The sequence below is a fragment of the Nipponia nippon genome, unplaced genomic scaffold (genome assembly GCF_047370975.1).
Source record: "Nipponia nippon isolate SJK-2023a ecotype South Korea unplaced genomic scaffold, ASM4737097v1 scaffold_6, whole genome shotgun sequence".
Lineage (NCBI taxonomy): Eukaryota > Metazoa > Chordata > Aves > Pelecaniformes > Threskiornithidae > Nipponia > Nipponia nippon.
In genome coordinates this window covers 2,002,695-2,026,023 of record NW_028262380.1, presented here as the reverse complement: position 1 = coordinate 2,026,023, position 23,329 = coordinate 2,002,695, and the positions used below count along the sequence as shown (strand labels likewise).

General features: G+C 46.1%; 1 protein-coding gene across 10 annotated transcripts in view; it reads left to right on the top strand.

Moving 5' to 3' along the window:
• Window positions 1-23,329, top strand: part of SFXN5 (sideroflexin 5) — a 109,618-nt gene that overhangs the window by 15,193 nt on the left and 71,096 nt on the right. For all 10 annotated transcript variants that reach the window (XM_087737020.1, XM_087737024.1, XM_087737025.1 and 7 more), the window contains one exon: window positions 8,558-8,635. In XM_087737020.1, the coding sequence (XP_087593146.1) occupies window positions 8,558-8,635 (78 nt within the window). The remainder of the gene's footprint in view (window positions 1-8,557; window positions 8,636-23,329) is intronic.

Below are 23,329 nucleotides of genomic sequence, written 5' to 3'. Positions count from 1 at the left end.
GTGATGCTTCAGTAGGCCTTCTGCCGTGCATTTTGTGAAGTCTACGTGAGCTCTCTTTCCTTGGAGAAGTTCTCGTGGCAAAACAGATACGAACACCTGGAGTCACGGGAAGCACTTCGCAAAAAGCTGCGTCGTTGATTGACCTGCTTGCTGTGCTCTATGTATCTGCTCTTGTGCTTTAAAATACTTTGTATATGCGTGTAGCTAAAGGCTGTTTGGTTTCATTTGATAATTTAGGTGGCAAATTAAGATCTAGAAAGGGTTTGATGAGAAGGCAGCCGTTTACGGAGAGCTCCTTCCCGCTGACAGATGGCTGCATCTTTCAGGCCCGGGGTTCTCGGGGAACAAATAAATTGCTGTTTGTCTTGGAGGAGCTTTCTAGCAAATGAAAAAAAAAAAAAAAGTAGATAAATGAGTCTCTAATGAGAACGGAGGTTAATCCCATGGAAAATGCTGGGAAATGTAATACTATTTTTTTCTTTCTACATCTTTTTTTTTTTTTTTTTTTTAATTCCTGTGTGTTACGTCATTGCATCCTACTGGTGGCTGTGTTTTGAGGAAGGATGAAGTGATCCCTCTGAGTGGGGGGAACCAAGCACAGTGCTAACAAGGATAATTAGTCTCAGTGACAGTCCTCTCTTACTCATTTATTTTTTTCAATAAAGCAAATTCTTAACACAATTAAAAACTTCCTTGTCTTTTAGAGGTTCTTAAGCATTGATCCTCAAGGGATGCATACTGAGTACTGGATTATGTTGTAGCCGTACTTTGCAGTCTGTGAACTCTCAAAAAGAAAGCATGTGCTTGTGCGAGGCACGTGGCAGGGGCAGCTGGAAGCCAGTTGCTCCAGTTTCATCTTCAGCGGATTCTGGTAGAATAATTATCTGTATCAAACTCACCTATCAATTTTACTTGCTTTCTGAGCGCATATGATATTGAAACAGGGCACCGACCTTGCATCAATATTGCACGTAACCTCTAAAGAGGAGGTTTTCTTGTGTGCTAATTCATATAATTACTGGCTTTCTAATGAAATAATTTTTTTGGCAGCTGCAAATTTGCAAACTTTTCCAATAAGCAGGCAATGTGTCGTTTCAGAGGTCAAGCCCAACAAGTCCTGTCGCTGAGACCACGAGAAACCCCTCGGTGGGTGTAATGCCTGCTTTTGAAATGTGTGAGGTTAAAATGATTGGAGTAATACTTTTAATTGCTCTGTAATTAAGGTCCGTCGGGAGAAGCAGTAGGGACCAGCAGATATTTTGATAAGGCTAACTTATCCCATCTGACATTAGCCTGGACAGACTGTTAACGCTCTGTGGGAAGCTCTTCATGGAGAAAGCTGTGGATCTGATAATAATTCAAAGCGAAAGTGAAATAAGAATTAAACTGAGCTCAGTGGAGCTGTGTTATCTGCTTTTGCTTTATCTCATTGTTCAAAGCATAAATCTGCAGAGCGCTGAGCATCTTGCATTCCCATATTTGGGTTTAAAATGGAAGCAGGATTAGATGTATGTTATTTATATGAACGATACCTTCTTACTCAGCAGATTGACTGTCTGTGTTTATTCAGTGTCACATCTGCTGGCTCTACTTGAACAAAAAGTTTCTGGCTCCTGTTGTCTGTCACTGTAGATCCAATACAATAGGGCCAGCTGGAGTCAAGTCTGCCGTATGTATCATCCGTAGAGCAGTGAGACAAAAATCGGAAACTGTTGAGTCGCTGATGGCAGAGCACAGCTGGATTTCCGTATCCCACGTCGAATTTGTGGTGCCGGTGGCCAGAAGACTCTTCCTTTGGATCGCGTGCCAGTGAGTCATCGGTGGTCCGAATGTGAAACCAGTGAAACTCGCAGGCATGCAGCGGGTCATCACTGGGCTAATGCGGCCTCGAAACCCCGATACGAGTCCTGTACGAGCAGAGTGAGATGCGAACTGTTCCAGCGTGCCCTGTCCCATCAGTGGATTTTCTCTTAAAAGCCTCGAATGCAGAACTTGACTCTTTTTCTGTTGATTCTGTAACAGTAGTGTTGTAGTGCTACTGGCATAATGACTGTTATTACGGTCTGTATGTGCACATATGGGTTTCTGGAGGCAGCTCTAAGCCATGTGTAGGCATCAGCCGAGATCCAAGAGAAGACAAAGCACAGATCTTTCAGACAGAAACAGTTTGCCCTTGAGCAAGGAGGACGAGGTGAAAAAATCAGTACAAGAGCCCACGTGCTGGAAGGAGGTGTCTGACGCATGTACGTGTGTGCAGTCATCTATGGGACCCAACGCGGTTGTCCTCTATCGCACCAGGGTGCTGGAGTGATGGCCGTGAGGGACTCGGGGTGCCAACAAAGGGTTCCTGGAGGTGGCCATCAGCTCAGCGTGATGTGGGCTTCTGTCCTGCTGGCATCTCTGGTCTTGTTCTTTCTCCTCCTCTCTTTGGCGTGCCAAACTAAGCCCCTAACAACGTGATCCTTCAGCAGCTCTTTCTACAAAGACTGAAACATTCTGCTGATGTAGTCCTGCAAGTGCACCCCGGGCAACGACCTTCTGAGTCAACGCCTCTTGGCCTGAGTCAGGGCAGAACAGGTTACGTGAACTTCTTGCCCTAAAAACTATGGATTAAATCTAAGCCAGCTCATTCAAACTGAGTCAAGTAGTGGTTTTTGGCTGTGCAGCCGGCTGGTGTGGCTTGTGCCATGCGGCTGAGCCCTCTTCCTCTCCAAAAGGCGCCTGCTGGCGGCTGTCCTGGCCCATGGTAACTCCCAAACGGTGACCGGGAATCACTTGGCAGAGGGCCGGATGGTCTGAATCAAAACTATACCAGAGATCATGCTGATGCAGGCTCATGCCCGGGCTACAACTTGTTTAATAGCACAGCCCTAACCATAAAACCCAGGCTCACAGGTCAATGGTAGCCCATTGCATCCCTCTCATGGGCTCACGGATCAGTGGTAGCCCATTGCATCCCTCTCATGGGCTTAGGGGACTGAGCTGTAGTGCAACAACTGGGTGTTTTCCAGCCGTGTTCAGCCTGAGGCAAGGATCGAGCCTTTTTCCAGGGACTTGTTGAGTAGTGTCTCCCAGGTGGACGTGGCTTAGGCTGCTGTGGTGGAGCACCAAGCGCGGAGTTTGTGCTTCTGAATTGCTGGGCACGGTAGATCCCTGGCACTGCTTCTGGGCTTGGGTTTGTAAGAACATCCTCTGGGTGCAGATGGTCTGTCTAGCACCCTATTGTGAGAGCTGAGACCCCATCATCCACCACTAGAAGTGCTCTAGTTTTGATGAGAAAAGGGGTATGAAAGAAATGATACATCCTAGTAAAAACTGCGGTTGCAGGTTTTTTTTTTTTTTAAGTGATGCTGTAAAAACTCAAGTGACACTTCTTCCTACAGATAGCAGTAGAGAAATGAAGCAACAATAAATATTGAAACAGTAGCACAACCTTGTAGACAGACCTCTTTTTTTCCCCTGTTAAAATGGAAATGAAGTGTAATCTCAGACATTATCAACTATCATAATAATGCTGTATCCTGCTAAAAGCCAGGGAGCGGAGCTGGTTGGCATTTGGAGCTGTTGCATGCTGTAATTTCCTATTTTTTGGAAACTCTGGTTAAAAGAACGTGCTTGACTTTTTTCTAGAAGGGATAAAGGGCAACCGTGTACTTTCACTAACGAAATTTTGAGGCTGTGGGTTGTTCGCTAAAACTACCTGATCACCTCCAAGCCATGTGAAAGGCGTCGTCTTCATGTGGTCCTTGCGTCCCGCTTCTCTTCGCTTTCTGCACGACTCTCTTGTCAACCTCGGGACCCATCAGCAGCGTTGGTCTAGGACTCTTTTCTCTGAGAAAGTTCCCCTCTCTCCCCATGGAGCTGAAAGAAGAAATACATGAAGACTGCAATGTTAAAAGCAAAATCGGGCTTTTTTGTTTTCTGTTTGTTACCATACTAAACAAGATGGGATCTGGCCAGGGTTGTTATAGTAACTACTAAGATTTCCTCAAGAGAAGGAGAAAAAAATAGAACACAGACCCATTCATCTATTACTTCCAGTTTTTCATTCAGAGTTACATGCTGTTCTGTGTAGATAATTTGCAAGACACACAGTGTAGGTAATTTCAGTGACAAAAACACATACCAGTAATGAGCACAAATGGCTCTCCAGAATGTTGTGCTGGCAATCCTGGGTTTTTTCTAGCTCTGGAGGCAAGAAGGGTTGTCTTCCCTGGATCTGCAGTCATTAGTCATTCAGCTGTCTGGCTTTTCACCTCTGGATTATCAGGCTAGCTGAAATATTATACAACGATATTTTATCGATGCTCGTGCTAGGTAATAGCTTTTTCCTAATAGGATGTTTTTACCATGAGGCTGATAGGGCAAGGAGCTATCAACAACAACTTCAGGAAGCTCAAGTCTTGTTGTGATCCTGTATGGTTGCTTTTCTTCACAGGTTCGAAATGCCTGAAGCAGCTAAAAATCCTGTTTGTTTCTCATACCTGCAGTGCTTCGTATTTTTCTAGTGATCAACCAACACTCTTAACTGGTCGTTCTCGTAGTTGGTCATTCCAGCTACAGAGCCCTGAGGGTCTTGCAGAAATGTGAGCCTGCCCAGAAGAGCACGGCCACGTGTCCATGCCGTTGGATTTCATCCCATGTGCCTGTTTCTCAAGGTCAGCTTTTCTTCTGTATGAGATCTTCAGCCCTTCCGGAGGAACAGCGCGTCACCCGGTGCTGCGTCGCCAGAAAATAGCATCCTAATTCGTAACTCTTCCTTTTTGTCCAATGTCAAGAGGACTTGGCTGAAATAATAAGGACTCATTTCTCTGTCTGGGATATTGGATAGACGTGGAAAAGTCTGACCAGTGACGGGCCTTATCCACTGAGGTATTCAGGAGGTACTTACTTATGCTCCTAAAGAATGCAAGCTCCTTCCAGGAAAGGACTCATGTATTCACTCCGTCACTTGCATATTATTTTTTATTAAGATAAATTTAAATTTTAAGACAGATTTAGCATATGTATACATAAGGGAAGGGGGCTAAGAGTTAAGACACAAATTTTTGTTGCTATATAGAGCTTGTCTGTTATGTCGTCTTGGATGATTCCTTGATTCTCCTTTTCTGTAGGAGAGGAGGCTGAGGGGAGCCCTCGTCGCTCTCTGCAACTGCCTGAAAGGAGGCTGGAGCCGGGGGGGTCGGTCTCTTCTCCCCAGGAACAAGCGATGGGACGAGAGGGAACGGCCTCAAGCTGCGCCAGGGCAGGTTTGGGTTGGGTATTGGGAAAAACTTCTTCCCCGAAAGGGCTGTCAGGCCCTGGCCCAGGCTGCCCAGGGCAGGGGCTGAGTCCCCATCCCTGGAGGGATTTCAAAGCCGGGGAGATGTGGTGCTCAGGGAGATGGTTTAGTGGTGGCCTTGGCAGTGCTGGGTTAACGGTTGGACTTGACGCTCTTCAAGGTCTTTTCCAACCTAAAGCATTCTATCATTCTATGATGGCAGTTTGGTTCAAGCAAGCAGCTGGAAGAGAAATCCACTGAAGATCACTAAATCCACAGAAACCTCAACTGCCTTGGCTGAAAGCAGTGGGAGGCTGGAAGGGTGCTTAGGGGAGGCGTTATTTCTGCTTGCCGCCGCCTTGCTTCTCCCTGTGCGCCTGCTTGTGGCCACTGTTGGATCAGTTTGAGTTGGGTGGATGTTTTTTCTGAACCAGTAACAAAAGCTTTTCTATATCAAGTTGTTCTCTGATTTTGGGGGTAAGGCACAGTGCTTCCAGAGCGAGCTTTTTAGGTGAAATGGGTGATTGCCTCGCCTTTGAAGAAGGGGGGAGATTCTTGAACACACTCAATCATCCTTCATCTTTGATACTCTTTGTAAAATCTGTAAAAACTGATGCGTATAGTTTTCTCATCTTCCTAATTGCATAATAAAATGGGAACAGGAGAGCAAAAGAAAGTGCTCGCACCTCGCACTAAAATATAGTCCAGTTTTGGCCTTGACCATCTTTCTTTGAGATACTTCATGCTTTCAACATAGCCTCGTCCCCTTCGGGATGGGGAATGAACGTGCCAGCAGTCGAGGATGATGCCAAAATCTGCGAGTGGATCTAAGTCCCATCTGGTAAGAGAAATCCGGAGCAGCTCTGCGAAGTCCCGAGCGAGCGGCTTAGCGAAGGGCGAGAAGACCGATCGGCAGCTTTTTCTGCAGGAGCACGTCGGGCATGGAGCATGGGACAGGCTGAGTCAAAGAAGGAGCCAATTTCAGGACAACACACCCAGAAATAGAGCAGAAAACAAACAATTTATCACTTGTTACATGTGTGTAGTGACACAGGGCCATGAACTTTGGGCTGGTAGCACTGACCTCGCCATTAGGACCCAACACGAACAAGCCCCATCTCTGAGCCCGCATGTTGCCAAGAATATCTAGTTTTTCGCAGCGTTTATTCCTATCTGATGCTAAGCCTCGTTTGGCGTCTTTGTACAGACTCTCCACTTCTGCCGAGTAGCTGCTAATGTGAGAATATATAAAATATATAAAATACCAGGGCTGGAAATAACGTGGCACTGATGATGTGAGCTCAGCCAGTGTAAAAACGGTCATGGATCCGATCCCAACCCGCTTGCTCTGCAAAGTGAAGGAATTGCCACTATTCCATATGTCCTGTCTGTTGAATGTTTTAAGGACAATAGTCATTCATTAATTGCTGCTTTCAGGTTGGCATAACTGCTGGCGCTTCCAAGGAAACAACCAAGTAGTCTTTGATGTTTGCATGAAAGGGAGAAAAGTAGTTTCCCTGCAACCGATCCCATGGACGTGAGCTCGTAATGAGCTCAGGGACGCTCGCTTTATTTACGGGAGGGTTGTGAGAGCGGAGCTTGCCGTGACAACGAGGAGCCTTGACACGACACCCCTAAAAGCTTTAGATGAGCCACCATCACACTATATGTTATTTTAGACAAAATATTCTGTATTTATGAAATGTCCTCCGTCACTAATATTAGAAAAGCTGCCAAAACAACAGAGCTAGTACAGAAATGTCAAACCGAAGTCGGTGTTACTCATCTGGATGACAGATAACCTGCAGGAGGCTTTTGAAAACATTTAGCTGAGTGATTTGTTTGCCTTCAAATATTTGGGAGCCATTACTCGCTGATCTGGTGCTTTCTGCAGGCTTGGATAAGCAGATTTAACCCCCCCGAAGCCGCTCTTTATATCCTGACTTGTTCCTCTTTAGCTTGGACTTATCAAAGAATCTTTCTACTTGTCTGCTTCTGCCCTGTTTTTTTTTTATTTCAAGAAATATATATTATATAGAGTGTGTATATATGCTCTGTATAATATAGTGTATATATATACACAATATATATTTTTTTCTTGAAATTATTATATATATGTTTTTTGAAAGTATTATATGTATATATAAACTTTGCTTCAACTGCAGAACACTTTTCTATATTTCTATACACATGAATAACTGTTCTGGGAGTAAATTGATGATTCTGACAGGCTGGTAGCATGGCTTAATGCTTTTGTGATCCCTTGAACACATGAAATGTGTTTATTCTTCTATTTTATCACAGTGTGAGGAAGGTCTTTATTTACACATGCACGGATTTGAATCACTAGCGATAGTCGGATTCTAACTTTAACTGCAGCGATGACTGGCTTTGGTAATTTTAGAGAGAACATAACCCGTTGCGAACACCCCGTCTGGATGAGTGTGTAACAGGCGCCGTAAAAAAGCAGCACAGGTCAGCAGTGCAGCGTAGTGGCACTCTGAGATCCGTCTGACGTATAGGAAAATGTCACGGTATTTCGGATAAATTAACTCTACGGGAACTCGGCGCGCAGATACAAAGCGGTGCTGTTGCGTTGCCTTGCGCGCGGTTCAGTGCTAGGTCCGGTGGAGCTGCTCTTCTTTATAGGGCTGTGCTGAGATCGGGCTAAAACTTGCTGCGTTGTAATTTTTTAGGGGCCCTGAGTTCTTAGTGGTGATGCTTAATATGTGCAGGCTTCTACCTTGCTCCTCCCTTCAGCTATAGCTCCCCAGTACCTGTACTGGGAGAGGGCGTGGGAGCAAAGTCAGGTCTTCAAACTAGGCAGTTTCCCCGTGGGCATCCCTGGGAGGTATTAATCTGAGAGTTGGCGTGGAGTGATACCAATGTCTTAGGTGGGTATTCCACGTTGCACCTGAATGTATCCATTTTGTCTTAAACTATTTTCTGCCTTGCAGTGAGAACTCATTCATCTCCAAGGTTTATCAGGTCTCTGGTACCACACTGAAGACTCTCAAGTTTTCATGATGTCTTCTATAGCTGCATTGCATGGGGGAGTTTTTTGTATTTCCTCTTCTATTTCTTCCTCTCTACCACTCCTGTAGACAGCAGGGCTGTGCCAACCAGCAAAACAAGTGTCCGTGCATCCTTTCTTTTTTTAATATCATATGGGTAAAAGGACCCATCATAAGGTTTGCACAAAAGAAGGTATAATTCTATAACTTCAATTCATTGCCTTCAATAAAACGATTCAGTGCGGGACAAGCACTGCAGACCACGCTACTGTTTTATTTGCAGAGTCGTCTGAAGGAAGCTGTGCAGTTGTTGGAGGACTACAAGCATGGGACTTTGCCCCCGGGAGTCACCAACAAAGAGGTAAGAGGCAAAAGCTTTTGTTAAATTTCTACTTCTTCCTGCAGTCTAAAGGAGGGAGGATGAGGTGGCATTTTAGGCTGTGTCTACAGTCAAAAGCACTACTGCAGGGCTTTTTTTTGGTATTTCTACTGGTAAAATCCCATACCGGTGCTGTTCAGGTGATTGCTGACTGCTGCGATGTTGCTTCTGGTCCCTTGCAGCTCAACTGCCAGTGTGTTATAGTGAATTTGGGTTATTCTGAAGTTCCTACATTATAAATGTTGCGGAGCAAAAGTGAGAGCAAGGGGCTTGCAATACAAACATAAAAGATTTTTATTTAGAATAAGTAGAAATTTTGGGATTTCTGACTTGGAGAGTTATCAATTACCTTTGGCCAACGCTATTGCTTCCCTTTCTATTGCAAAGTGTGCTTGTACAATTAAAAAAAAAAGTCATTTTCTTTTTTTAGCTGAAGGAAACCTTGCTGTCAGTCCTGTAGGTTCTTGTAGCAGCAACTGTGATGCATCAGCCCCCTCTCCTACTATGTTCCTGTTATAATAATTGCGATTTCTTCACTGAAATAAATGTTGTTTGGGCTACATATAATCCCCTGGATGTCCTCACGTTGTAGATGATACCGTCAGTAGTGGTACTTTTTGCTGGGTGATGTTCCTGCTGTTGGGATGGAAGCTGAAGGAGGTTGTGGAAACCCCACCGATGTGAAGGTCTTAGCAGGGTTCAGGCAGTTGTTGAGAAAAGGGTCATTTTTGGTAGAACTTGATTCTGCTTTGGGACGGGCTGGGTGATCTCTCCAAGACCCTGTCAGTCCTGTTTTCTGGACTTTTGCCTGATATTCATCTATATGAACGCATGCAACTTGTGAAAGCAGAGATGAGTATTGCAGAGGGGCTGGACAGCTTTTTCAGCCTTTTACCTCCAAATCAGTAGCATGAAACAATAATCATCGATTTTTTTTTTTTCCTGTGGGTATTATCTCAAACTCTTTTCCTTATCTGTCCATGTGCGGACACTTGACCATAACATGGACACGGGCTGTTTTGCGGTGCGTGTTTGTGCATCTAGCACAAAAGACTTCAGTCCTGTGTAATTTAATGTAATATAAAGATGAGCACGAATCGATTGGCAGACCTGCTTCAGGAGCTGTAAGAAGCGGCCGTGCCAAAGGACCAGTGCACCTCCCAAGTAAACAGTGATGGAAATGGTAGAGAGCTCTTCTCCCACGCTCTGTAGGTCAAATAAACCCTTTATTTTTTTTTTCCTGTTCACCTGTGATAATTTCTTCTCATGAAAGGCAAGTATAGCAGGTAAATGAAGAAAACTGAGATTTGCGTTCACTTTCGAAAGCAGGTACTTGTGTGGTAGGTGCTGTGTTGGGAAAGAGGCGTGGTTTCAACAAAAAATAAATGGGGAATATCCCCTCCCTGTGTGATGTGCAGTACGAGGCATCGCTCTCCTGGTCTTTTGATGTCACTGCATTCTTTCAACCATAATCTGATGGTAAGAAAAAAGAAACCGGGGTTGAGGAAAGGAGAAAAGCAAAGAATGATGCAGCAGCAGATGACTCAGTTCCCATCTGCCTTCAGGCAGATGAAATACAAGTCATTCACTGTGGCAAACCACGCAGACTTTTGACCTACATTTTGGGTTTGCATAGTGACAAACCTAGGATATACCCAGAGTTCATTCGGAATTGCATTTAGAGAGGGCAAACCAAAGTATGGCGCTGCTTGTTGCTTTCAGTCATGGCAACGTATGCAAGAGGTGAGCCTTGTTGTGCAAGTCAGAGGGGTTTGAGTGTGAAATAAAGGTATGGGGCGGAGGAGGAAAGAGAAAACGATGCCAAAAATGCCTTTCCTAGGGAAATGTTAGTACAGCAGTGTAAAAAAATAATATTTTTTGTAGTAAAATCTTGACACGGTTCTCTTTGATCACAGCGTCAGTTATGGTAGAGGGGTTTGTGTACTTTGGCTGACTGTAGGATAAAGTAGATCTCCCAGGAGGAGCCTGGGGTGGAATTGCAGCATGTGCTTGTTATTGTCTTTAACTATGCTTTGCTTCATTAATTAAACCAAACCACAGGGAGAGGTGAGTAAGCCCTGGGTAGATCCCACCCAAGGCTGTGAGGACTTGAACGTTCACCCACAATACTGCAACCTCTCTAAAAAGGGTAAAGATGGAAGGGACCTGCAAGCAGGTGACAATCGGTGTGCTCGGGCTGCAGCGGGACAGGAGCAACCACAATCATAGAACCATAGAATTGTTAAGGTTGGAAAAGACCCTTAAGATCATCAAGTCCAACCGTTAACCCAGGACTGCCAAGCCCACCACTAAACCATGTCCCTAAGCACCACATCTACCCGGCTTTTAAAGCCCTCCAGGGATGGAGACTCAGCCCCTGCCCTGGGCAGCCTGGGCCAGGGCCTGACTGCCCTTTGGGGGAAGAAGTTTTTCCCAATACCCAACCCAAACCTGCCCTGGCGCAGCTTGAGGCCGTTCCCTCTCGTCCCATCGCTTGTTCCTGGGGAGCAGAGACCGACCCCCCCGGCTCCAGCCTCCTTTCAGGCAGTTGCCGAGAGCGATGAGGGCTCCCCTCAGCCTCCTCTTCTCCAGGCTGAGCCCCCCCAGCTCCCCCAGCCGCTCCTCCCCAGCCTTGGGCTCCAGCCCCTGCCCCAGCCTCGCTGCCCTGCTCTGGCCACGCTCCAGCCCCTCCATGGCCGCCTTGGGGTGAGGGGCCCAGCGCTGAGCACAGCACTCGAGGGGCGGCCTCACCAGTGCCCAGCACAGGGGCACCATCACCTCCCTGCTCCTGCTGGCCACACTGTTCCTGACACAAGCCAGGATGCCACTGGCCCTCTTGGCCACCTGGGCACACTGCTGGCTCATGTTCAGCTGGCTGTTGACCAACACCCCCAGGTCCTTTCCCGCCGGGCAGCTCCCAGCTGCTCCTCCCCACGCCTGTAGCGTTGCCTGGGGTTGTTGTGACCCAAGTGCAGGACCCGGCCCTGAGCCTTGTTGACCCTCACCCAGTGGCCTGGGCCCATCGACCCAGCCTGTCCAGGTCCCTCTGCAGGGCCTTCCTGCCCTCCAGCAGATCGACACTTCCACCCAACTTGGTGTCACCTGCAAACTTCCTGAGGGTGCCCTCAATCCCCTCACCCAGATCATCATGAAGCAGCCGAAGCTGCCTTGTTAACCTGGAGAAAGGATCCATGAAGCCCGCAGGTCCTTCTTCACTCCTGGACTTGGCTGGTTGTCATGCAACGGGAGGTTGAGCTAGCGGGGGGAAATTGGGCAATAAAAGCATCAAATGCTGTTTGGCACTCTTGCGATCCATCTGGGTGAAGGTGAATGGGAACTTCTGACTGAGTTAATTGGGAGCTTCCCAGCATGGCATGATGGCCTGGCCAGCTCTTGGGCCATGATGGTGACGTTCCTCGAAGGACACCTGAAAACCCTGAGTCCCTGTTGTCTCAATGCTCTTCTTCTCCCAGGTGTGCTCGTGAGTAGACTTGAATAGACTACTTGCCTGCATATGGTTGCAGTGAAGCAGGTGAAAATCTTCAAAATGTGGTTGTTGATTATCTCTTGTGAGAGCATGCTTATCACCAAATAGGTGAATATCTTTATCCTTTCAAGCAGAGCCACCAATTTAGAAACAAACTTCTCCTGTCGGAGGGCATTACTTTGCCGTTTTAAGCTGTGGCATTGAAAATTGCATTTAATCATTGCACACGTGGATATTCTTATGTGCTTTTCTCTTTGCATCAAAGGTGATCTTTGTAGTCTTTTATTGGCATTAGTTGTTTCCATCCCCTGGGGTATCTCCTCGTCATGCAACTCACGTGGTGTCCTTCTGCTTTTGTGTTTACTGCTCTGCTGCAGTCACAAAATAATGCTGAACTTTCAGCTCTGCCAATGATGACCAAAGAACTCAAAGATGATCTGCATGAAAATGGGGTTTCCTTGACTGCTGAGGTTGTGGTGACGTCAGGCGTTGGGTCCTTCTCCTATTGATTAGGCAAATACTCTCCTTTCCTTCTCTGAGGTGGAAAGGAAGATCTAACAGTACATCTGATGGAGAGAGGGCCGTGGTTGCTGTCTCTGCCTGGAGGACGCAGGGCTGGATGCAGCTCTCGGTGCCTGCCACGGCACTTGCACTCGGAGCATCGGTTGTTTTCTAACTGCAGGGCAGAGGGGAAGGTGGAGGGGAGCGTGCGGGGAGAGCTGGGTAGCTGGCAAGCTTGCCAGTGCTGAATTAAATAAGTGTGCCAGATATATGCAGCTGTAAGTGGCTCATTAATTACTGGTGCATTTGCAGAACATACGATGTGCCGGTTGATTGCTTTGGGGGAGGGGAAGCATCTCACTTGCAGAGACAGCACCCCGAATTTTCTATCGGTGAACCAAAGATGCCTGGAGAATGTATTTTTGCTTTCCTCAAGCTAAGTTTTACCATTTTTATGGCTTTTCTGTGCACCGCTATCTGCGAGATGGACTCTGGCTACAAGGCATTAACAATTTGCAGTTGTTCTTGTGCTAATTCGGGAACGGGATTTGATGCAGCTCTGGAGAGGTGCCCACTTTGTGGCTCGCGTGCATGGGTTGATGGTGGAATAAAAGACTGAGCCGTCTGATGTTTTACGTAGCTGATAACCGAGTGTCACACACACCTCTGATGCACTGATGAGGTTGCCACATGCTGGCAGAAGACCAGCAGATGAGAGGTAATTTGATTTTGGACTGATTTATTTTTTTTTTTTTACCTCTCTGACTGTGAACAGAGCTAATCACCTCGTGTTCACTGTGGGCAAGCAGTGTATGCTGGAGTAGTGACTTGGCTCATCTGACTTGGTAATGCAATTGTATCTGAGAGAGGCTAATTCGCTATTATTGCTCATCAAAAAGCCTGGGTAGAACTTTATGTGATGCTCGAGAGAGAAGCACTCAGCTTTATCTCCTTTGTTTAAGAGCTGATCCAGGTTTGGTTGCTCCAGCCCCTTAGAGGTGCAACTGCTACCCTTATAACAGGCTCTTCAGGCACGGATTGGGTACAGCACGTGTGTAGAAGAGATGCCTGAATGGTCTTCTAGGCTTCATAATCAGAATTAAAATCATCATCACCTTAGAAGCCTTTAAAAAGAACACTTTGGGCAGAGTTTTAATGCATTAGCTTTTGAAGAACCCAACACACCCCCACCCCAAATATCAGCTTTGAGATCAAGAAGACAAGTTGTTTTGACAGAGTCGTTTCACTAATCTCCTGACTGATCCACTTTTGTGGTACGGCGTGTTTGACAGTGTTCAAATTCCTTTTCTTTCCCTCATTCAGAAATTCGTGGTTCTCATGAAGGATGGCAGGCAGTAGCTGAAAGCATAACAACAACTCAGCACAATCTATATCGCTTGCTGAAATGGTTTCGCCACATGAAAATGGAAAATATAAAAGCCTAAAGCTATGTAATGTCAAGTATCTCCTCCACACTTAGCTTCTTGACAGGATTCTTGTAAAGCGAGTCTTTCTCTTCTGCATTTTTGGAGCAGATTTTTCAAAATGAGCTGAAACGGAACAATTATGGACTATCTAAAGAAAAAAAACCTCTGAAGAGCCATAATCATCTAAAGAAAAAAACTCTCAAGAGCCATAATTGTACTTTGCTCCAGTTCCCCATGACCAGTTTCCAGAATAAATGCTGCTTCGCTCCAGTGACTTGCTATGAGATGATTCATGGACACCAGCACTGCCAACACCTACATCTCTTCCACTTTCAGGTCTCTCACACTCATCCAGTAGCTCTTGTACTTGCTCTTGAACTGGAGTGGTATTACCGCTCGGGGAAACGACCATTAACTCAAGGTGGTAAAAACCTATTTCTTGGGCGTCATTAGCAAAAATGAAGAATTGATCTCTTAACTGTCAATAGCTGCCAGACTGCTGATAGCTTTCTATTGAGGGAAACTATAGGGTTTTTTCCTACGTTTGAAAAATGTTTTAAAAACATGACTTTTATCATAGGTGTATCAATGATGTACTCCGCAAAACAGAGGAGGAATAGCTGCTTGAGAAGTATTTATTCAGTGCTACGTACTGGAGCAAAAAAACACGCTCCAGTCTCCGCTTCTTCAGCTTAGCTTATTTACCCAACTTTTTCTTTGAATGTTTAAGAGCCAGACTTGTTTTTTATTAGATACGAATTGAGTGTTTCACATTCCACTTGTTAGGATCCCACCAACCAGAAACATTCTGTGTAGTGGAAATACCCCGCACTGTAATTAAGCCCCATCTCTGACAGGCTTTTATGATTGCATAATTTTTCTCTAACTAAAAAGATATTGCTGGTCATGCAACGATTTAGGGTGTGTTTCTGTTCTCTTGGTCATCTGGGTTAGATAGTTTAACAGGATCGGAGAACATCCTCGGAGAACAAACTCCCTGAAGGCTTTGGGGAGGTTTGGTCTCCTGGTGGGGGATTTTGGGTGGTTGCTCGTCTCTGCGTTGGGTGGTTGAACTCCACGGATCCAGAAGTGTTTGATGGAAGAAACAGCTGTTTCTTATCGTGGTTTAGAAGCACAAATTTTTGCTGTGAAAACTTCAAGAGAGCTGGTGAGTTTAGTAAACTTCCTATTGCTTGGTTCTGTTTGGTGACCGCATCCATCGGCGTCCTTCCCTGTGGCTCCTTCTGCAGAGGGGAGTGCATTTGAAGAGCCGGCGTGCCACCTGATGGCGTGTATCCCCTTTCACCTCCTGGTCCTGGAGCAAGCTAAAAAGCAGTAGGATCCTTAGAAGGGGGGGGTGGGGAAAGGAAATGGGTGGGATTCATGTTGATGGGAGAAACCGGTTGGGTTATCATTTATGTCCCGTCTTTCCCAGCTCCGCAGGTACTGTTGTATTATTGCCCTTCTCTGAGGGTTTCTTCATCTCGTATGTTCTTTGCACTTTGTGCTCCTCATTTAAGTGGTCTCTCATTATACTTAAGCAACCTTTTCAGCTTGCGTTCCTTACAGGCCGCTCTGCGGCAAGACAGAGATGTGGTAAAGGCCCACTGCTGCAAGCCGGTTTTAATGATGGTTTCCACCAGTGGCTCCCGGGGTTGGCAGAATCCGGCCCTTCGCACGAAGCTCCGGTGGCTGGTGCGATCTGCGAGTGGGTAGGTGAAAATGACACACACAAGTGCACCGGGAGCCAATTTGCAGCAGAAGGTATAGACTGTAACATATCCAATTCTAAACAGGGCAGGCAATTCCCCAAACTGCCTCCTGGAGGGAATCTCCGCTGGAGTAAAAAGGTTTCATTTGAGGGAATACTCTCTCCTATAAAAACCGGGGTGGTAAAATATCAGCCTGATAAACAAGGATGAAGAGCCAGCTTGCTTAAAAGCGGACGTTTTCTCTAGCTCGGGAGGGTCGGTGCTGAGGTTTAGCCTCAAACCAAAAGGCTGTACCAACTGCAGGGCGTAATGATGTGGCTTTTGTCCTTTATCCTCAGGCTTCTTTCACTAATTTGTAGGATTGCATCTGTGTCCTCTGTGTGTGTGAGTCCCTTTCCCAACCTGTCCAACAGACCAGCACAGATTGGGGGAACAGATTGATGCTGGCATGTCAGCAGTGGTAAAAGTTAAGAGAAGCAGCACTCGGCGGCTATCAGATCCAGAGAGATTTAAATCACTCCCATTTTACGACACAGCTGCTTTTTACTGTGTGATTTTTTTGTGCTCAGTGCTGCAGAAATGTGCATGGCAGAAAAGCCCTCTTCAACATCGATGAACATCAGATGTGGAGAAAGATGTTCAGGCACGGAAGATCTGCCTTGGAAGGACTGCAGTAAGGTATCAGTGCTGGGGAGATTTCATTATGAACTTCAGGCTGCTCTTATCTTTCAGCTCTTCCCCAAGATGCCTTGTATTTTTATTTTCTTTGCTAGAATTCCCTGCGGTAATTCCATGCTTAAACTACACTGCTGGCATGCCCAGCAAAATGTCCTTTCTGTTGCGCGCTGAATCATTTTTGCCTTTGAAATAGGGGTAGAAATAGCTGCTAAGCTATCAGCCTAATATCGCTTGCTCGTCAGCCTAATATCGCTCCAAGTATTGAACAGCAGCAGCCCGGGCTGCTGCTGTTCAATATTTGGAGCGATATTAGGCTGACGAGCAAGTTAGGATGAGAGCCCTGATTTACCCCATTTGTAGATTCGTATCACTCTGTCCTAAAAACTTAGTATCTAAACAAGAAGTAGAATACAGTCTAAGAAATACGGCGATGAAGGTTCGTCGTCCTCTTCTCCCTCCCCTCTGTCCCGTCGGTCCTGAGCTCAGGCTGGCACCCCGGCTTCGCCCTATGGGCCTGCCAGCAGAGAGAGGTAAAGAGCCACAGAATCGCAGAAGTGTCTGAGGGCTCTTCGAGTGCCTTGAACGAGGACTTGCAAGAGTGAATGATGCTTTTTCTGTGCAAGGTTTTTATTTTTTTAATACCAGCATGGGGCCAATAGGAGGTTTAAAACCTCGTATAATTAACTAAATGCAACCCGTGTACATACGCAGTCGTTAGTCTTACAGGGATGACTCTGCCCTTAAACGTGCACCCCCAATAAAGATGGTACCTATTAAATTTATCATTCCCTGAACTTTATATGTGAACTGGTACAAATTTGTTCTGTGCCCAGAATATTGCAAGGGAAAGTGCGATGCCATGGCAGCGTGAGCTGATCTAAGCCAGCACTGCCATGTCTCTGCCTCCTCTCCTCCCGGCCATGTGTTCCCACCTCCTTGCTGGCTTGCACTGGCACAGCTGGTTCAGAGAGCTGATCTTAATAAAAACTAAAGCTCCCTTCCCCCACTCCCAAAATACTTCATTTTTTTTATTTGAGCAGCTCCCTATATTTTCTGTCTGCTCTGTGTTGCCTGTACAAGGCAGGGGATGGAGTGCACGCCGAGGATGGGGAGGGACGGTGGGGCTGTGGTACCATAAACATTTACCAGCTTGAGCTGCTGAAGAGGTGAGTCTGGGATGGAGGTAGGAAATTAATCCAAGTTTCCTAAGACCAAGACTAAACATCTTGAGCTGTGGATCTTTTGCTGACTAAAATTCATGTCACTCGAGACACCAGGTGTTTAGATTTTTGATCCGTCCGGATCTTCCTCTTTGTCTGCTGGAGGATCGTAGCCTAATTCAGGCTGGGGGGGACCTCAGGAGGCCATCTAGTCCAACACAGGTCCCTAGATTTACTGGTGGAAATCTGTCTGTTCATTTGACTGCATGTTTACTTATACATGCATATTAAGATGCACGAATATCTATTTGTTAGAAAACAAGATAGCAGCGAGACAGCTCTATTACCTGGTTTTGTACCCTTAGAAACTCCACCCTGAAAGCTTCACCCCTTCGGCATAAGGGGGTGGTTGGAGGAAAAAACAATAAAATAAAATTGAAAATAAACCCAAACTGAATGATCTGTAGTGAGAGGAGAAATGCAGCTTTTTGAAATTGTCCCTCGGAGACAGACACTTGCTATTCTCCAGCCAGCCCCTTCCTGCGAGCGTTGGCGGAGCATGAACTGTGGTGTGTCAGTTGTGACTTCTCACTCTTCAGCCTTTCCAAATGCAGTTTTGGCAACTTGCTGTTTTGAAACTGTTTCATTTCTTCCCCATTAGTATCAGTGAAGTGAAAAGAGGCTCACCAGCTTAATGGGCATATATTTATTACTGTGTTCTTCCTTCAATCATGTTAGCAGCGGGAAGAGCTGCTCATGCTGTCCCAGACACAGCAGAGAACAATGGATCTATCAGAGTCTAAACAGCATCCCTTTTGGAGAATAATAGCTTTTCTTAACAGTGTTGATGAAGAGCGAAGAGGTCCATTTGCAGTAAACTGTACTTTTTTTATTTTCCCCTCTGGTCTCTTGCAGGCTACCATAAAACCTAGATCTATCGGTTGTCCTGCTGCTTCCTTTTCTTTGCGAGAAAGTAGCCTGTTTGCTGGTCCAAGGGCTGAGCTTGGACCTTCTCCCTTCTGCAATCTAAATATTCTTTGTGACGCTAAGGTGGTTTAAGATGGGTCAAGCATTTTAGGCATCGTTTCCAGAGTGTCAGAGGACAAAAGGCACCTAGGGAGCTTGGGCAGAAGTGTTGTAGGTTAATGCACCTTAAAGAAACCATGCTAAATGCTACTGTTGATGCTCTTACTCAGTTACAAACCGGCTTTGCTTCATCTCATCATTTGAGGATTAAGAGAGTTTATCTAAATTCACATCTAGATTACAAATCAAATGAGATTCGCAAGCTCCGTATGGCTAAAATCAGCTGAGACAAATCTGATCTTGAGCAACCTAGTTGGATTAGCAAGCCTGGTTTCCGAAGCTGTACTTTAAACCATTTAATGGCATCTGAGTCCTTCTGCAACCGTGGTGCAAGTAATGGTTTTCTGTAAGTGTTTCTTCCTTAAGTCTTTCCAGTAGAATGCTGTGAGGATTAATTAGTTAATGTTTATTGAGTGCTGCGAAGCTGCAAAGTGTTATTTAAGTGCTATCTTTTTTTATCAGTCGGGACTTGATTCTGTTTCCACCTACACTTGGTTTTGTATCTGTGTAAATCTGTGTATTGCACTGGAATTGCTCGTGGTTTCCAATCCGGTTCCCAACGCCAAAGCGCTCGCCTTGCCGTGCCGCCATGCAGGCAGGTATCTCAGCCGATGCTCTTCAACACGTGGATTTATTCAAAGGCTTTAGGATTCTGCAGATGGGCAGCAGCTCGTGGCGCTGAGGCTCAACGGTGCTTAGGATGGGGAAGGAGTTTTCCATTGGCATCCAAGAGCAGCAGTGGCTTCTGGTGCCTCTTCTGCTGGCTTATTTCAGTGCCAGGTGCAGGGCAGAAAACATATAGATACCCTTTGTGATTTATCCCACCCATTGGGTCATTTGAGCTTTATCTCCTTAGAGCTAAAACTTTTTTAACGTAAAGATTATTAGGAGCACGGTTGTAAAAGGTCCGTTGATGAGATTCCCTACCGAGGAGCAAGTGTAGACAGTGGTATATGCTACCTTGTTTTCCATCTTTATTTGTAAAGCCAGACATCAGCTTCCATATACATTAGCAGGCAGGGTTAGGCACCTCAGCCAGGTTTACAGGCATTCAGGTGACATTAAATGTGGAACCAAAAGGTCTGGGGTTCCACCACTGTAAATCTATAAATCTTGCTAAAAGCATTCAGCCCTAACCGAATGCTTTGGCTGGAGCTTGTGGTGTGCATTTGTCTCTATGTTAAATATCACTTTTCAAGAAACGGGATTTTGGGACTGAAGCTGGAGAGAAGTGGGAGAAAGCCACGCAACGCATGAGTGATCGCACTCCTGGGGGAGAAAGTATGGGTGGAGAGCGAAGCAGAACGCGTGGTAGCTCTGTCGGGCTGCACCAAACTGCCTTGAGTTTGGCACTGGTGGTTAGTTTTAGTGAAATACTAAAAATAGGTGGATACTTATTTCTTTCTGTGTTACCTGCTGAGAGGTTCTGGGGATGCTGCCTGGAGCGGACGGACCACCGTAAAGGCCTTGAATAACCGGGAAGGCAGTAGGGAAAAATGTGGTGCTGTAAGAGGGGGTGATGTGTTGGAGAGCGCAATGCAGTGGGCACTTGGGAGATCTTCATCCATAACCGTGTAAACTTAAACACCAACAAAACCTCTCAGAAGCATAGTGGAATAAAAGTGAAATAATGGCAGTGAGAAGCACCTGCGCTCTAGGATGGACCTTCTGTTTCAGCAAATTGGGCTTCAGCAGCGAGGCCATGGATGGGCGTTCTTCTCTAGCTGCACTTGCTGTAGACACTACCTTCTTGCCAAAAGGGCTGCGAGGAGCAACTTCATATGGAAATGTCCCACAGTCCTGCTGGCAAAAGAGATTGTGCGAGTTTTCCAGTGTGTTTAACCTTATAATGAAGATTAATATCAGCTAAGCCTGCTGAGGGGGTGCGGTGGAGCTGCTGCTGAGCGCTCCTCGTTCAAGCTGGTGGCCCTGAGGAAGGACCAGATCTGCTCAGCTAGATTTGTGGGAGGTCTGTTTGGAAAAGTTGTAGTGCTTAAGGCTGGGATTCCTAAATGTTCTAGCATAAAATCTTCAACTTTCATCAGACTGCCATTGGAATCCAAAAAGATAGAATCATAGCATGGTTTGGGCTGGAAGGGACCTTTCCAGGCCATCCAGTCCATCCCCCCTGCAATAAGCAGGGACATCTCCAACCAGACCAGGTTGCTCAGAGCCCCGTCCAGCCTGGCCTTGAATGTTTCCAAGGATGGGGCATCCACCACCTCTCTGGGCAACCCGTTCCCGTGTTTTTGCTGTATCTTTGCAAGCCACGCTGAAGTCGGTACGAGCTGCAGGTGCTTGATGCTTTGGGATGTTTTTACATCTTGAGCCAAACCCAGTTTGAGCCAGAACTAATCATGTAGGTCCCATCTTAACATCGACGGAGAGAATCAAGCACTGCTGGAGTGCAGGTTGTCCAGCCTGTACTGGTCATCAGTCAAACTGCCTGTTTTCTGCCCACTGACCTAAAGGAAATCCAGAGAATTTGCTGCAGTAGGCATTTCTTACGTTGTAGATGTCTGTTAGAGGTGAGTCCCACCTCTGGTGCCTTACTCTGGCCATTTGACTACCAGTTAAGGGGTCTAGAATGAAGTTAAAACTTGTTCAGCGTTATCACTGTCACTTAACACCAATGCGATGCCAGATCCCTGTTGCCGGTCTGAAGTGTTCCTCCGTGAATTTTCCAAGCACAGTAAGTTATGCCTTTTGAGCAAGGTTTTATCTTTTTTTTTTTTTTTTTTCTTTTTTTCCTCTGGTTTCGTGTCATTTGAACAATTGGGATTATTGGAAAGCGCATCTGGTTTTGGAAGGTGTCCCTCCGAATGGCCACGCACATGAAAGCAGCTCGCTCTTCTTCTTCAGAATGAGCTTTGCTGCATCACACGTTCCGCTCCCGACACCCAATATTTGGAATTCAGTGTGGGATAGATAATCCGAGCTTTGCTTTAATAAACCTTGCAACTCCCGGAGTGTGAAACTACTGGCAGTTTCTGATGGGGTGCAAACTCCAGGCTGTTACCTTATTAAAATCAAGATTTCGTGGGTGCAGGCGGGGTCTTGTGAAAGGGTGAGAACCTCCCTGATGGAGCGGAGGGGGTGAGCAGATTTTGAGATGGAACTCTGTCTCCACTTGACTGGACAGATGAAATAAATTAACTAAAAATACTCATTCTGCTGAGGATTTCCTCTTTGGCCTTGTCTTTACTAGGGGAATTTTGCAAAGTCTTAACACAGGTAGACCACTTAGTCTCTGCAGAGCTTAAACTGCTATGTTTTCTCTTACAGGTAGGGCTCATCTACCATGAGACTCCTCATTAGCTCTTTGAGAATAACTGTGCCTTGTCATTACGCATTTTTAATGCGTGGTTAATCAGTGAGGGCTTTTCTCCATAGAGTTATTCCTGACGTGGCATATCCAGAGCATGCACCCGCGGATTTAAGATCATTTCGACGTCTACTACTGTGTCGTGCGAGGGCCTCGGATCCTGTTGGCGCGTGCAGTCGAGGGAGGGAAGCGTTAGAGCATCTGTTACAGATTCCCGACATCAAATCTGCCTTTGCCTCTCCGTTGATGGTAGGGAGGTGGTTGCTGGCAACGCAAGGGAGGAGGTGGTGTGAATCTGTCAGTGCTCTCCTGGCCTTAGACACCCGAGGCCAGCTTCAGCGATGTAGTAAGGGGTCTGGATACTGCCCGCGGCACTTGTGTAGGGTGGAGCTGGCCGCTTCTTTTAGCGGCGTCGGAGCCAGCTGTAAACAGGGGTGAACAATTTGTAAACATGGTTTTCTAATCTAGGTGAAACTTTGTGCAGAGGGGGGAAAAAAATCCCACCTTTGAGTCCAAGACCATAAAATCTTACTGTATTTAATAGGAGGGAAGTTAATCTCTTAAGAACAACTGGTACCCTTTGTACTGTTTTTATAGTGGCAGGTGTTAGCTAATAGATTTGGGGTGGATATATTCTTTAAATAAATACTTTCTTTTGAAAGCTATCTCTAAGCTGCGATTCTGCTGCTAAATAAGGAATGCTAATGAATATCCTGTCAACCAAAGGTCATATCTATTCCCCGAGAGTTATTCCAGTCTCTAGCTCCTTACCGCAGCTTTGGTTCTCTTTAGGTCGTGGCGGTCTTTGATACCCATCCTTAAACATCGTAAGTGTGTAATGTTTCTGTATAACTGAGTTCAGTTCCTGAGTTCAGGGTTTTAAAGCTGTCTGCTGGAGGTGGTGAGCAAAGTGGTGAGTATCTCTTCCTTGAAAAATTGTAGAAAAACCAGAATCCTGGGAAGGACGGATGGAAATCTCATCCATGAGTCCAGCATCCTGAAATGCTGGTGCTGGGAGCACTTGTGAACGGTCCTGGCGCCGATTCCTCCACCACCGTGAAGGACATCTCCGTGAAGCAGAGCCCGATCTGTCCTGGTGGAAGGTTGCAATGGCCACAGGGTGGAGAAACTTGTCCATCACTGCCTGCTTAGGTTGCTGGATACATATACGTATGGTGGAATATATATATATATAGTGGAATATGTTACCAGGGCTCCAGCGCTCCTGCCCCCTTGTCCTCCGGGCTTCTTTGGCGTAAACCCATGTATGAGCAGGTTTGGTTCTTGCACCTAAATTTGA